The 14,621-nt window shown below is 43.6% G+C and overlaps 1 protein-coding gene across 1 annotated transcript; it reads left to right on the top strand.

Moving 5' to 3' along the window:
* Positions 1-13,483: 13,483 nt before the first annotated feature.
* On the top strand, positions 13,484-14,577 carry LOC133881303 (probable membrane-associated kinase regulator 2). The gene is made up of 3 exons (XM_062320229.1): positions 13,484-13,541; positions 13,893-14,070; positions 14,154-14,577. The coding sequence occupies exons 1-3, from the start codon at positions 13,484-13,486 to the stop codon at positions 14,575-14,577; spliced, it is 660 nt and encodes a 219-aa protein (XP_062176213.1).
* Positions 14,578-14,621: the final 44 nt, after the last annotated feature.

Here is a 14,621-nt window from a genome sequence, read left to right as displayed (position 1 = left end):
TCGACAGATAAGTGCCTTCCCTTCTTTAAAATTCTACGAAAAGCATTTATGTGGAGTGAGGGGTGTGAGGAGGCTTTCAGGAAGTTGAAGGAATACCTAGCCAACCCACCACTGTTGAGCCGCCCAACCGAAAGGGAGATTCTTTATCTCTATCTGGCAGTCTCTCCCTCAGCAGTAAGCTCGGTGCTAGTCCGAGAAGATTCAGGAGTTCAAAAACCAGTTTACTTTACAAGTAAAGCACTGCATGGCGCGGAAGAAAGGTATCCTCGGATCGAGAAGTTGGCATTCGCTTTGATTATTTCAGCCAGAAGATTGAGGCCATACTTCCAGGCTCACGCTATCAGAGTTCTAACCGAGTATCCGATGAAGAAGGTGTTGCAAAAACCTGACCTCTCGGGAAGATTAGTCAACTGGGCGGTGGAACTCGGATAATTTGATATCGAGTTTCATCCTCGAACGGCTATCAAAGGACAGGTTCTAGCAGATTTCCTGGTAGAATTCTGCAACATTCCTGAAGCAAAAGAACTTCCTAAGGAGTCAACCTGGGTTGTTTTTGTAGATGGCTCTTCCACACAGGGCAGAAGCGGAGTAGGAGTCCTCCTCAGGAATCCCGAAGGACAAGAGTTCGGTTTTGCTGTAAAACTGGACTTCGTTACGACGAACAATGAAGCTGAGTACGAAGCGGTGATAGCGGGTTTGGCATTATCCCGAGAGATGGGGGCAACTAATGTCGAAATCCGGAGTGACTCTCAGGTGGTCGTAGGCCAAGTTCAAGGGCAATTCGAAGCACAAGAAGATAGAATGGCCAGGTATTTGGAAGAGGTACAGCGATTTCAATCCTATTTCGAAAGGTTCGTCATCACAAAGATACCTCGGGAGGAAAACATCCGAGCTGATGGGTTCTCAAAGATTGCATCGAGAACAGAAGAAGAGATTGAAGCATCAAGAAGGCAAATTATTGTTCTGACCGAGCCTTCGATAGCCCCGAGGACCAAGGTTATGGAAGTAGACTCAGCACCAGATGAGCCAGAATGGGCAAGGGACATCATCCAGTTCCTTAGAAATGGGTTGCTGCCCGAAGATAAGGTCGCGGCTCGGAGGGTGAAGATACAAGCAACACGGTTCTGCCTTCTCGAGGAGACACTGTACAAAAGAGGATATTCCGAACCCCTGCTCAAATGCCTATCCAAGGCCGAATCGAATTATGTTCTCAGGGAAATCCATGAAGGTGTGTGCGGAGACCACTCAGGAGGAAGGATGCTGGCACAAAAAACCATCCGAGCGGGCTACTATTGGCCTACGATCAAGAAAGATTCAGCTCTTCTCGTCAGAACCTGTGACAAGTGCCAGAGGTTCGCAAGAATCATGAAAGCAAGTCCCGAGAAGCTCACCCCCCTCACTTCTCCATGGCCATTTGCGAAATGGGGGGTGGATATAGTTGGCCCAATGCCGGTAGGGAAAGGTGGACGGAAGTTCTTGGTTGTAGTTGTAGACTACTTTACTAAATGGGCGGAAGCAGAAGCATTAGCAGCTATAACTACAGCGAATGTTATAACTTTCCTCTGGAAGTCGGTTGTGTGCCGGTTTGGGATTCCTCATGCTTTCGTCACAGATAATGGGAAGCAGTTTGACTGTGAACCATTTCGGAAGTGGTGTTCAAAGCTCAGTATCCGAAACCATTATGCTTCGGTACTATACCCAAAGGTGAACGGTCAGGTAGAGGCGACGAACAAGACCCCGGTAAAGACTCTGAAGAAAAAGCTTGATAAGAAGAAATGAGCATGGGTTGAATATGTTCCAGAGGTGCTGTGGTCGTACCGAACCACCAGAAGAACTCCAACGGGCGAGACACCATTCTCACTTACGTATGGAACCGAGGCGGTGATACCTGTGGAAGTAGGATCTCCAAGCTTCCGTGTATCTCACTACAATCCAAGACTCAACGACGAAAATGCTAAGGTACACCTGGATCTTTTGCAGGAGAAAAGAGACGACGCTCATGTCACATGGGCAGCATATCAGAATCGAACGGCTCGGTATTTTAACAAACAGGTGGTGCCCAGAAAGTTCCAGCTCGGAGATTGGGTACTCAGGAAGGTGAGCTTAATGACGAAAGATCCAGCGGAAGGCAAAATGGGACCCGGATGGGAAGGTCCCTATAAGGTAATAGGATGCCATCAGAAGGGAGCTTATCGCTTAATGACCGAGACAGGGAAGATACTTCCGAGATCATGGAATGTCGAGCACCTGAAGAAATATTTTATGTAATTTATTGCTTTTTCCAGCTTTTTTCAAACAATTTCATATTCAATAAAGAATTTCTACTTCCAGTATATATTGACAATTGCAGAAATCCGAGAATCAATCTGAATTATACTTTACTTAGAAAAGAACTCACTTGCATCCTTTCCTCGAACAACCCGAGAGGGTCATGGAAAGGTTGCAATAGAAAGAAATCCCTCGATTAGGGGTTAAAAGAAAAGCCTCTCGGTTAGTCCAACACCGAGAGCAGGAAAAGCCTCTTGGTTAGTCCAACACCGAGAGCAGAAAAAGAAAAGTCTCTCGGTCTATCCAACACCGAGAGCAGGAAAAGCCTCTCGGTTAGTCCAACACCGAGAGCAGAAAAAGAAAAGTCTCTCGGTCTATCCAACACCGAGAGCAGGAAAAGCCTCTCGGTTAGTCCAACACCGAGAGCAAGAAAAGTCTCTCGGTCTATCCAACACCGAGAGCAGGAAAAGCCTCTCAGTTAGTCCAACACCGAGAAAAAGAAAAGTCTCTCGGTCTATCCAACACCGAGAGTAGGAAAAGCCTCTCGGTTAGTCAAACACCGAGAGCAGGAAAAGCCTCTCGGTTAGTCCAACACCGAGAGCAGAAAAAGAAAAGTCTCTCGGTCTATCCAACACCGAGAGCAAGAAAAGCCTCTCGGTTAATCCAACAAAGGATACAACGGCAGGATTGCAGGTTTTCAGAAGGACAAGAACATCCAAGATAGAATTCGTCCGAATCCTTTCCTCGAACGACTCGAAAGGGTTATGGAAAGGATACCACGACAAAGTTAGAAGATCCAAAGGAAAAGAGCATTCAAGATATTCTATTCCTCAGATGACTTGAAAAGATTGCAGAAAAGAATATCAAAGTAAAAGGCTCCTCCAAATGCTATGATCAAAAAAGAGAGATTTAAAAGGTAAAAATTCCATTCAAAAGATTACATTTCATATTTGAAGTCCATTACAGGTTGATAAAAAAGAAAGAAAAAGAAAAATTCAGGCATTAGCCCGAGAAGCTTTCAGCTTGTGGCACCATCAAGGGGATCTTCTCGAGGATCTGGCGCGTCATCGCCCCAACTCGGAACATCAGGCATGAAGTCCTTACCGAACTCTTCCATCTCTAAAATGGCTTCTTCAGGAAAACCCACAAGCATCGGCCCAACTGTCTCGGGGTCGAATTTATATTGGGGATTCGTTACCAAGGTTCGAAAATTTTTGAAACCCCAATGGCAACCCCGAGCCCAACTCTGATCCTGAAGGTATGGTGCATAGCTCAACTGCTTCAGATAACGCTTGAGCTTTGCCCGATCTGTATCATATCTAGCCCTGAGCCTAATTAAGAGACTCTCCGAGTGATCCTGCGCCTTAACAGCTTTATTTCTCTCGGCCTCAAGTCTTTCAACCTCATCTTTCAGTTTGTCCTTTTCGGCTTCGGCATTCATAGCATTTTTGCACGCTTCGGAGCATTCGTTTTGCATGGCCGACAAGCGAAGGGACAACTGATCTGCATGATCCAGCTCGGTAGAAAGGCTTGCAACAGAACGTGTGTACCGCTCATTGGCCTCCAGAATTTCTTTCTTCAAACGAGCATTGGCAGAACGCATCTCGGATATAGTCGAGTCCCGAGATGCGAGTTCTTCGTCCTTAGATTGAAGGAGGGCCTTCAGTGCCGCAACTTCATTCTCCAAGCCCGAGATGCGAGCTTGCACTTCGGGAGCAGGAGCAGGTGGGGGCGCCGGACAATTTTCGTACTTCTGCCAGAGGGCGGTCATCTTCACAAGAAGCTAAAGAGAAAAGTAAGCAAAGTCAGAATCAAGATGCGGATAGAATGAAAAAGCCTGGTTTCAGAAACTTACCTGATAATGAGAGATAAGAATGCCTTGAACAATCTTCTCGGGAGAAGACACCCCTGCATTTCCCAGATACCCCTCAGGAATCAGGTTCTTTATAGCTTCCATTGGATGACCTAGAAGGCCTCTGCCCAAAACCTCGAAACCAGCTGAGACCTTAGAAGAGGAGCTAGGACCCACAGGAGGTACAGCCCCTGTACTTGGAGCTGCTTCGGACCCATCAGATCTTAATCTAGAAGGGCTGGCCTCAACACGAGACCCACTCCTAGTAGAAGACTCGGGAAGCACCCTTGCTTCAGGAATGACGTTCTCGGAGTCGATCCGAGACTCTCCAGGCACTCCGAGATTGGGAATCACTTCGGGTTGACTTACACCCTGAACTTCAGAAGCAGAGCCAGGCATCTCCTGATCAACCACTTCCCGAGAAGTTCTAGGTTCTTCAGTATTTTCAACCTCAGGTACTCCGCTACGAGTTTCAAGTTGTACAGCTGCAGAACATGGAGCTTGGGGGGTGGTATGCCCCGTCTCACGATTTTCCTTGGGAGGTGGTGGAGTCTCTGGACGTTCCGAAGAAAGAGATCGGGGAGTAGCTTCGGCTTCAAACTTCTCAACAAGAGGCTCAGCTCGGGGGGTGCTAGCTTCCTCATCCCTCTCTTCAAGAGATTCATCACATGAAGCAATAGGCTCTTGACGCACTTCCTCGGCATCAGAAGGCCTTATAAACGCCTTCCCCCACATCCGTTCGGCCTCCAAGAGCTTTTCAGCAATTCGGTCCTGGGCTGTGAACTTTCGCTTCCTGGCCGGATGTTTTACTCTGCACGTGACTTGTATGTCTCGGGCCTCAGGAACAGTCTCATCTCCTTCTCCAGATCTCTCGGGTTCCGGGGCATCCGCTGTCGAAGTTCCGAGAGGAGGTTCCGCAAAAGAAGTTTCTGCACCCTGTTCACCCTGATACGAGGCCTCGGAGCCAGACTCATCCCTTAAAACAAAGGAAGAAGCAGCACTAGCTTCCGGCGAAGGAGAAACTTCTGGAATGAAACCCCGAAAACTTGCAGATCCCTCCTCAACGTTCATTCCAGATGACGGAACCGAGGGGGGAGTTCTCCTTGCACCCAAGGCAGCCAGAGGAATGTTTTGTTTCTTCCGCAAAGGGACATCCTTGGGAACTTCTTCGAAACTTTTGAATGGCCTCTTCTTAGTAACAGGCCTCGGAGAGGGAGGGGCGTCATTCCTCTTCTTAATAGCCCCTCTCTTGGTAATTAGCTGTTTGTCTCTCGGAATGACATATCCGAGAAATTGCCTTAAATTATCCTCGGTGACAAGGTTATCAAAATCAACTTCTTCAAACTTGTCAGCCTTGACCCTAGCAGCAGACCACCCACTTATCTCCTTGACATCCTCCAAGTCGGATACACTGAGTGAAGGGGGGTCGCTTCGGTCAGGTCGTAGCAATTGCCAGGTCCGAGGCATCCTACGGTCTTCAGGCAGAAGAGTGCCTTCAGGGCATTCCCACTCCCCAGAAACTCTGAAAAATTGCATTTCCCAGAATTTGTTGTTCGTTAGCCCACTCTTGAGCTTGATGAAGACAGGTGGGTGACGAACACAGAGTTCAATCATCCCCTCTGAAGTTTGCCTCGGTCTGTAGATGTTGAAGAATTGCAAGATATCCATCTCCTTCTTCAACACGAGCCTCCAAAGGATGTAAGAAGTGAACAGATACCTCCAGGCATTGGGCATAATCTGACTGGGTGCAACCATCAGGAAAAGGACAAAATCCCGAGCAATCTCCGGAAACGGTAACCGTAGCCGAGCGAGAAACATCCTCTCATACAAGGTAACGTCTCCGCCGTTGATAATCCGAGCTCCAGGCGCTTGATAGAACATCCTCACTGTTGGAGGAATCTCGTAGTTCAGACGAAGGACACCCTCATGCTTCGCAAAAAGGGCGGTTTCCACCCTACTCTCTAGGGGAGAGAGATCCACGAAGCCATCTGACCTTTTCGTCCGAGACCGAGACGTAGCAGGAACAGCCGAAGCAGCTTTTTTAGGAGCCATGGAAGGAAGAAGAAAATAAGAAGTAGAGGATACAGAGAAAGAAAAGAGTTTAGGAAGAAGGCGACAATGGAGGATCAAGAGAGAGAATAGATGAATGTCAAAGAATGAACAGTGAAAGTGTTCAAAACCTTAAATACCCCCTCCCCTACGTGTCTAAAATATCAAAAGGCGCCATCATTTCAAAATTCCCGAAGTTGAAAAGGCGCGCCTTCCGTATTCCAGAATTAAATGCGCTACCTCGACAGTACCGTTTCATGATGACAAAGAGCGGCAGTACAGAGCTGACGTCGTCATTGGAAAAAGAAGCGGTAAGATTTAAATGTTTGAACTGTTGAAAAGACGCGCCCTTCACAGTAGCTGGTACAAGTTGGCAGACGGAAAGTAATTCTCTTATTTCCATTTATTTTTGAAATCAGAGAATTAGGGGGGTAACTGTTAGGGATAAAATCAACCCTAGAGACACGTGGATTCAAAGACATCTCGGAGTTATGTCTCGGACATTTGTTCCGCCCAGCAAAGAAAGATCATCTAGGTATAAAGACGTCTCGGACATATAAAGACGTCTCAGACATATAAAGACATCTCGGAGGTATAACGATGTCTCGGTCTTCACATTCCAGGCAACGGTATATCCCGGGATCTCCTAGTCTGAATGGAGCAAACATATCTCGGGTATTTGTGTCTCGGAGTAATAACGCTTCGGGGTAATATCGCCTCGGGGTAATAACGCTTCGGGGTAATAACGCCTCGGTGTAATATCGATTCAGCGCGACAACATCTCGGCCTTACACAACCCTGTTATGGTGCGGCGATACCCCGAGATCTCCAAGTCGGAGCGAACATATCTCGGGTATCATCACCTCGGAGGTTGGCTGAAGTGTGCCGCAGTTGTCTTAGAATGCGATGAGAATAGAATCCCAGAATATCAGGGATAAACCACAATTCCATAATTAATGGGATAAGATAGTTATTGATACAGAATCAAGTTTAAAGAGGTACAAATGCAATCAACTTTGGACTCTACAATCCCATTCGAATTCCCTGAAGATATGGTTAAAGTTCAACTAAGCTAGGACTCCAACTCCTTATCCAACTAGGTGTCAAGAATTCTGGTAAGATTGCAAATCTGGTAAGACTGCAAGTCCAGCCTATAAATACGACAGCCGCACCAGGTATGAAATCACGGATTCTCTAAGCTCTTGAGATTAAGATTTAAGAATACTCTGCAGAAAATTGATTTAAACTGACTTAGGCATCGGAGTGGGCGTAGTCGGCACCCCCGACGAGCTGTTTGTTCTTTTTGCAGGATTGAGGTAGTAGATCAGAACCCAGCAGCGAATCACCCGGCGACACGTCACCATACCGGAAACTGTACCAACACCTATACTTCACTCCTCAGAAATCATATATGATCTGCTCCCTCCTTTTCTTCATTTCCCTTTCTACTCCCCATTCCTACCATTTCTCTTTCATTATGGTTTTTTCTTTTGTTTGTAAGTGTTCTCTGACCAGATCAGCAATGTTGGCATCTCCGCTATGCATCCGTCTATTTACCTCCGTGCTATGTCATTCATTTCCTCCTTAGTCGTTTCTGCTGTTTGCTAGTTGTATTTTTGCTTTGAATCAGTGTTTTCTTCTCTTTAGATCTGCCATCATAGGCGATCTATGGAATGAAGGTTACTTAGGTGTGATGGGTTATCACTCACGGCCGGTTTAAATAAATTATTTTAGGATATTTGACTACCATTGTCTTAGATCTAGTCTGCTCGAAACAGATATGTTCTTTAACTATTTTTGTATATGGGTTAGCGGAAGATGAAAGTCATATATAACACTTTATTGTAAGAATTTTATTTGTATCTATAACTATGTAACCTCATAGCATGTGGCTATGATTTTGCTGAACTTTATACTTTATGATGTAATAACTTTATACTCGTGATCTTTGATCAATGAAATACTCAAATATATTGGTTTATTTTATTGGCATTATTTTCAAGATCTTTCGTTAAAAAAAAAAAAAAAGAAAAAAAAAAATCAAAAGATTTTTCGTTACTCTTAGGTACATTATATTTCTTGATTTTAAAAAATTATTCTTATTGAGTTATTGCTTATTTGTTACTTTTTGTTACTTTTGTGAGTTTTTTTGGCAAATAATTTAACAGTCTTTATTTAAAAGAAAATTGTTGAGAACTTTAATTCATGTTCGATACTTGATGATTTTATTTCTCTACAATAGCGTGGGATGTAATTTTAGACATTTTGTGTTTTTTTTTTTTTTTTTTTTTTTTCATTTTCTTACTAGTGCCTACATATTATTCACCAATTAATTAACGGAACTGTGCCACATGTCACGTATACTGGGTACATGACGTGTCAAATAAGAGTCACATGACATTAATTGTCTGATAGGACATATTGTTGATTAATTAGACCGTAAGTTGATGGATGAACCTATTTAAAACCAGATAAAGTAAACCTAAGAACTATAAATTAAAATTAAATAAAAACGTTGGCAATAATTTTAATTGGTTTTTAATTTCCACACGTCTTCACATTTTTGTTTCAAATAAGTTATTCCCTCAATTTATTGTCTAATTAATAAATAATATATTATATTAGATTAATCAATTAATGTCACGTGACTCTCGTTTAATACATTATATACTCACAATATATGCCACATGGCACAACAACGTTAAATTACAAATGTAATAACTCATCAATGATGTGCTGTTCAAACACAATCTAACTTTTCATTAGACTCAAATTCTTTCACGAAGAAATTAATTTGAGTTTTTGGTGCTTTGAATGCCATCTATTCTAACCAGGAGCAATTCTATAGTAAATAAAGGGAGGCAATTTTAATTCTTGTTCCATACTTGATTTTATTTCTCTAAAATAGCGTACGCTGCAATTTAGACATTTTGTTGTGTTTTGTGTGAGTTTTTTCTTTTTTCTTTTTTGTATTTTTAATTCATTTTTTTTTTTACCCGTGTCTACGTATTACCTTAGAGTAATGCAAAATGTAAGACTCATGACCTCTTATATCGTTCCAAATTTAATATGACTTTTAAAATTATTATTTTATTTGTAATAGATCGTAACCGAGCCACCCCCAAGGCTTGTGGAGTAGTTTCGGCCACTTCTATTTTGCTTTTTAGAGGTGGTTGGACTATGAAAATGGCTCGGCCACCTTCACACACCGACAATGAGAGTGGTTAAGTCAATTGCATAAATTAATTTTCCATTTTTTTTTCTTAGTTCTTATTTTAAAAAGGTCATTTTGTAATATTTAATTAACTAACTGTAAGTCATATCATACTAATAAATTAATACCAAGTGCCACGTATTACACAGGCACATTTGTTGTTATTACTCGATGTGATAAATTCCAACTTTCTTTGTACTCCTGTTTAAAGAAAGGGGACATGGTCACATGGGCTAAAAGTGTCCTTTTATTGAAAAATAAAATTGTCCCTATCTTGAAGCTTTGACAATAAAATATCTCAGTTTTGACTGTCCAAAATGTTGTTCTCGTCAATTTTTTCGCTCAGGTTTCAACGATTTCGAGTAGACACACCGAATGTCACTAGAGAAGATAGTTAAAAATTATTTCTTTTTATTTTAATTATTTCCTTTTTTAAAGCATATTAACAGCTACATTATTTTAACTACTTACTATTAATATTTTTTTTCAAAAGAAAAATGGTGTATGATGCATGAAAGAGAAACTAAAAATTAAAAAATTTAATTGTTTTGGTCAGTATTCACTATTCACTCATCCATTTTTTTATTTTTTTTTCTTCTGCCTCAAATTAATGAAGCTGCTGGAGACTCATTTTGGACCATTTTATAAGTTGACTCATCTTTTTAGCCTACTAAGAATTAGGGGTGAGCGAATCCCCGCGAAACCCGCCCCGCCCCGCAGAAACCGCCCCAACCCGCCCCGTAGAGCCCAAAACCCGCACCTATGGTGCGGGTCATGGGGCTTTTTTTGGCCCCCCCGCGCGGTGCGGGGCGGGTTGCGGGGGGGACCCTTGAATTTTCGCGAGTCCCCGCCCCGCCCCGCAGGTCTTAAAAAAAAAAAAAAAAAAAAAAAAAAGAAAGAAAGAAAAGGGGAAAAGAAAGACGAAGTGTAAATCTTCACCTTCGGTCTTTCTTTTCCCCTTTTCTTTCTTCCTTCTCACTTCTCACTTCTCACTTCTCACTTCTCTTCACTTCAGTGTCTTCAACTCTTCACCTTCGGTCTTTAGTGAACGGCGCCCAGCTACAGAGCTGCCCACGCCACGACGCCCACGCGGCCACGCCCAGCTGCCCACGCCGCATCCCATGACACCCACATCCAGCTGCCCACGCTCACCGGCCACCACCCACAAAGTCGCAAACTGCTGGATCTCTCTTTCTCTCAGTCTCGACCTTGACCCAACCCCGACCTCCGGCGATAGAGAGAGATCTGGCTGGATCTCTCTTTCTCTCACCCCGACCCATACCCAACCACATGCGACAGAGAGAGATCCGGCCGGTGTGCGTGGGTTTCCGGCCGGATCTCTCTTTCTCTCACCCCGACCACCTGCGACAGAGAGAGATCCGGCCGGTGTGTGTGGGTTTCCGACCGGATTTCTCTTTCTCTCACCCCGACTCAATCCCGACCACCTGCGACAGATCCAGCCGAATCTCTCTTTCTCTCACCTCGACAGAGAGATCTGGCCGGTGTGCTCATTTTTCCGGTCGGATCTCGTTTTAGTTGGGGATTTTGTTGTGAATCTTCTGAAGAAAATGCTGTGCTTCATCCCCGCGGGGATCCCCGCATACCCGCGGATCCCCGCCCCGTTCATCCCCACCCCGAGCCCACCCGCCCCGCACGGTTGCTGGGAATTTTTGCGGGGCGCGGGTTCCCTTTGGGGAACCCGCACGCCTGCGGGGCGGGGGCAAAAAAAGCCAATCCCAGCCCGCCCGCACCCCCCCCCCCCCCCGCCCCATGCTCACCCCTACTAAGAATGTTCATAGTAACTTTCAGCATCTTCTCCACTTCAAACTAATAAAATTGCACCAGGTGTATTAAAAAGCCGTACCATCATATTGTGTAGAATAATGTTTCTTACACAACAATTGTACACACTTTGTACAATAAAGCTGATGTAGAAATAATTTTCACAATAATTGTACACTTTTTTTTCACTTTCAAGAAGAAGAAAAAAAAAATAAAAGGTGAAAATCATCTCATCTTTGTTACACTTACAAAGCCGATGTAGAAATGATCTTCACAATAATTGTACACACTAATTTTTTTTTTTTACTTTCAAGAAAAAAAAAAAAGGGAAAAATCATTTCCATATCAACTTTGTTATACAAAGTGTATACAATTATTGTGCAGGAAATATTATTATATTGTATATCACACAAAAAAAAAAAAAAAGTTTAAAAAAAAAAAAAAAAATGATGGCTCCACTCCTGCCGCAACCATCTTTCATAGCGAAGGTGTAGGTAGTCATCTCATCCACATCATGGTGACATGAATTATGATAAAGTTAAAAATAATGAAAAATGCTACACTCTCAAATGTACACTCATTACGTGGCATTAAAAATCATCATTTAATTAAAAATTTAATGGTAATTCATTTAAAATTTAATAATATTTTTAATGTCACGTCAAGAAGTGTGCATTTAAGAGTAAGTGTATATAGCATTTTTAAAATATGATTGGGTAGAGAGATCGATTAGTTAATAAGAGCACTCCCAATAGCTTATGTATATTTCAATATAGAATAGCTAACCAAAATTCACTTTTTTTAGTTTAACTAATGGGTTTTAAAAAGTATCATATATCCAATTATTTATTATTAACTTTATATTTTTTTTTTATTCTTTTTAATTATCATATATGTTGACTGTTAAATTTAGACATATTTGTTGACCAAACAAAATGATCATTTTTCTATAACTGACTCGAGGACTGGTCTCACATAATCCCTGAAATTAACTCTACCAAACAGACAAAACCAAAAAGCAAGAAATCTCTTCTCCTCCCTCTCTCGGTGGTAAAACTAGGGCTGAGCATGGGGCCGGCGACCGGGGGGGGGGGGGGGGGGGATGGGGATTTTTTAACCCCGCACCCCGTGAAAAACCCCATGCACCCACACGGGGTGGGTGTGGATGGGGCGAGGATCCCCGCGAGTTATGCCAAGGTGAGAAAAATTGGAACAAGAAGCTTGATTTTAACTGGAATAAGGTGAGAAAAATTGGAACTCCCTTGACTTTGAAATACAAAGGTTCTAACAAATTCATGAATAGGTCTGATGTTTTCTTCTTCCCCATTGGTAATTCATTGTATTCATGCTCAGCCAGTCTACAAATATATCTTAAACCAATCCAACTGGCTGTAGAAGCTCCAGTCCTTGATCTAATGGACAAGCGAAAGCGTTGAAAACCAAGACAACTCATATAACTACGTATAGGTCCATATCATGAAGAAACATTTTGGCCACCAGAAGGTAAGAAAATAAAGGAAACTAAAAGAGAATAAAAAGATTAAAATTTAGAGATCCTGCCGGAATTGTCGCTGGGAATTGCGCCTTAGACCACCGGAATTGCTCTTTAGGCCACCCACGGCGACCCAACGGCGAGCTCTAGAGGATCGAACCTCCGGCTCTCACGATCGGCCTTTGGTCTCTCTTGGCCTCCAACTCCAATTCTCCCTCTCTGTCTCAGCTTCTCTCTAACTCTCAGTCTCTTTTTCCCCTTCTCTGCATCAAGCGAATACCATTACAATCGGCGATCAAAATCCACAACGATGAAAAATAAATTAAAAACATAAAAAGGAAAGCCAGTGATCCGTTACCTCCTTATAGCCCTCCCCTTCCTCTGCTGCGGCCTGTGGGTGTGTCCGTGCGTGCGGGGAGGTGAGGGCGTGAGGGAATGAATCACCTAGTTCTCTTCTTTCTTCCTTCTCGCTTAATCTTCTTCCTTCTGTTCTTATTCTTCTCTCAACCGACCACCACGAGAGAGGAGAAAAACAGAGAGAGTGAGAGCTAGACAGGGAGAGTGAGACTGGAGAGATCAGAGATCAGAGATCAGGAGAGGGGGGAACAGTGAGGGGCTGCGACGCTTAGGGAGTTAGAGAAGTTAAAGACTTAAAGTTAGGGTTATGTTAGAAAAGTTGAAAGTTCCTGCCTCTTTCTTTTCCTTTTTTTTTTTTTTTTTTGTTTTTCAAAATCTGCGGGGCGGGGACCCGAGAAATTTCAAGCCCCCCCCCCCCCCCCCCCGCGGACCGCGCGGGGGGACCAAAAAAGGCCCCGTGGCCCGCACTATGGGTTCGGGTTTTAGGCTTTGCGGGGCGGGTTCTGCGGGGATTTGCTCAGCCTTAGGTAAAACCTTTATTCAACTTTTTTTTTTTTTTTTTTTAAAGTCAAATTTCAAAATTCACAAATAAAATAAACATTCAATTCTTATTTCAAAAATGCAACACCTAAACCGACCATACCCTCTCTCTTCACTACTCCACCCCAAAGTTTCAGTACCTCTCCTGCAAACGCATTATAGCTAACTCCATCGTAAACCCTCATTTTCCCCTCTACCTTTCACTGATCCCATTCCCTCTCTCTCTTCTAAAAAGCAAGTAGCTAAATCTATACCCCACTTGTATACTGGCTCTCCCAACCATGGAAGCTATCAGCTTGCTCAAGTACTAGAGAGGTAGTTGCAGTATTAAAACGAAGGCAGCTGTGGAGGTTACGGAGACTCCACGAGAACCGCCGGTACCACCACAATCGTTGCCGCGGTGACTCGTAATACAACGGAGACTGACGAAGACAATGGGTCGTTCTTCGACTTGGAGTTCGCTGTTCCTGACGAAGACGACGATGCAGAAGGGGGAGACGAAACCCAGAACAAAGAATAGGAGGGAACCCAACTGCGAGAACGAAAGCGATGAAGAAGAAGACGAGAGAGTTCAACTTCAAGCTTTCCTCTGGTTCCAGCAACGACCGCACAGATTCGAATCTGTCTTTGTCTCCTTCTGATGAACTGTTCTTCAAGGGAAGGCTCATGCCGATTGAGCCTTACTCGCTTGTTTTCAACCCCTCCAAACAGCCGCAGTTATACACTGTCTCGTTGTTGAAATTCGCCACCAAGTTCCCCGTCTCCATGCTCGGGCTCAAGAAATCGAAAACAACTGCAAATGCAACCGGCCAAAAAACAGACCCAAGTGGGTTCGTTTCCAGCATTGCTCCCAAACCACAAGAAGAAGAAATGCAACAAAAGCAAGAACAACTGCGGAGCAAGCCTTTCACTGTGAAGTTCAAGGTGGAGGAGGTTCCGATTGTGTCCCTATTCACTGGAGATACGCAGAGACAAGAGAAAGAAGCGGGAGAGAAGATGAGGGAAAAGGAAAATAAAAAATAAAAAGAAGCCGCCGCCATTTTCGCTCGTGTAGCTTTGCACTATTT

The sequence above is a fragment of the Alnus glutinosa genome, chromosome 11 (assembly GCF_958979055.1).
Source record: "Alnus glutinosa chromosome 11, dhAlnGlut1.1, whole genome shotgun sequence".
Lineage (NCBI taxonomy): Eukaryota > Viridiplantae > Streptophyta > Magnoliopsida > Fagales > Betulaceae > Alnus > Alnus glutinosa.
Note: the sequence above shows the minus strand (reverse complement) of the source record. Positions and strands in the feature narration are given on the sequence as shown.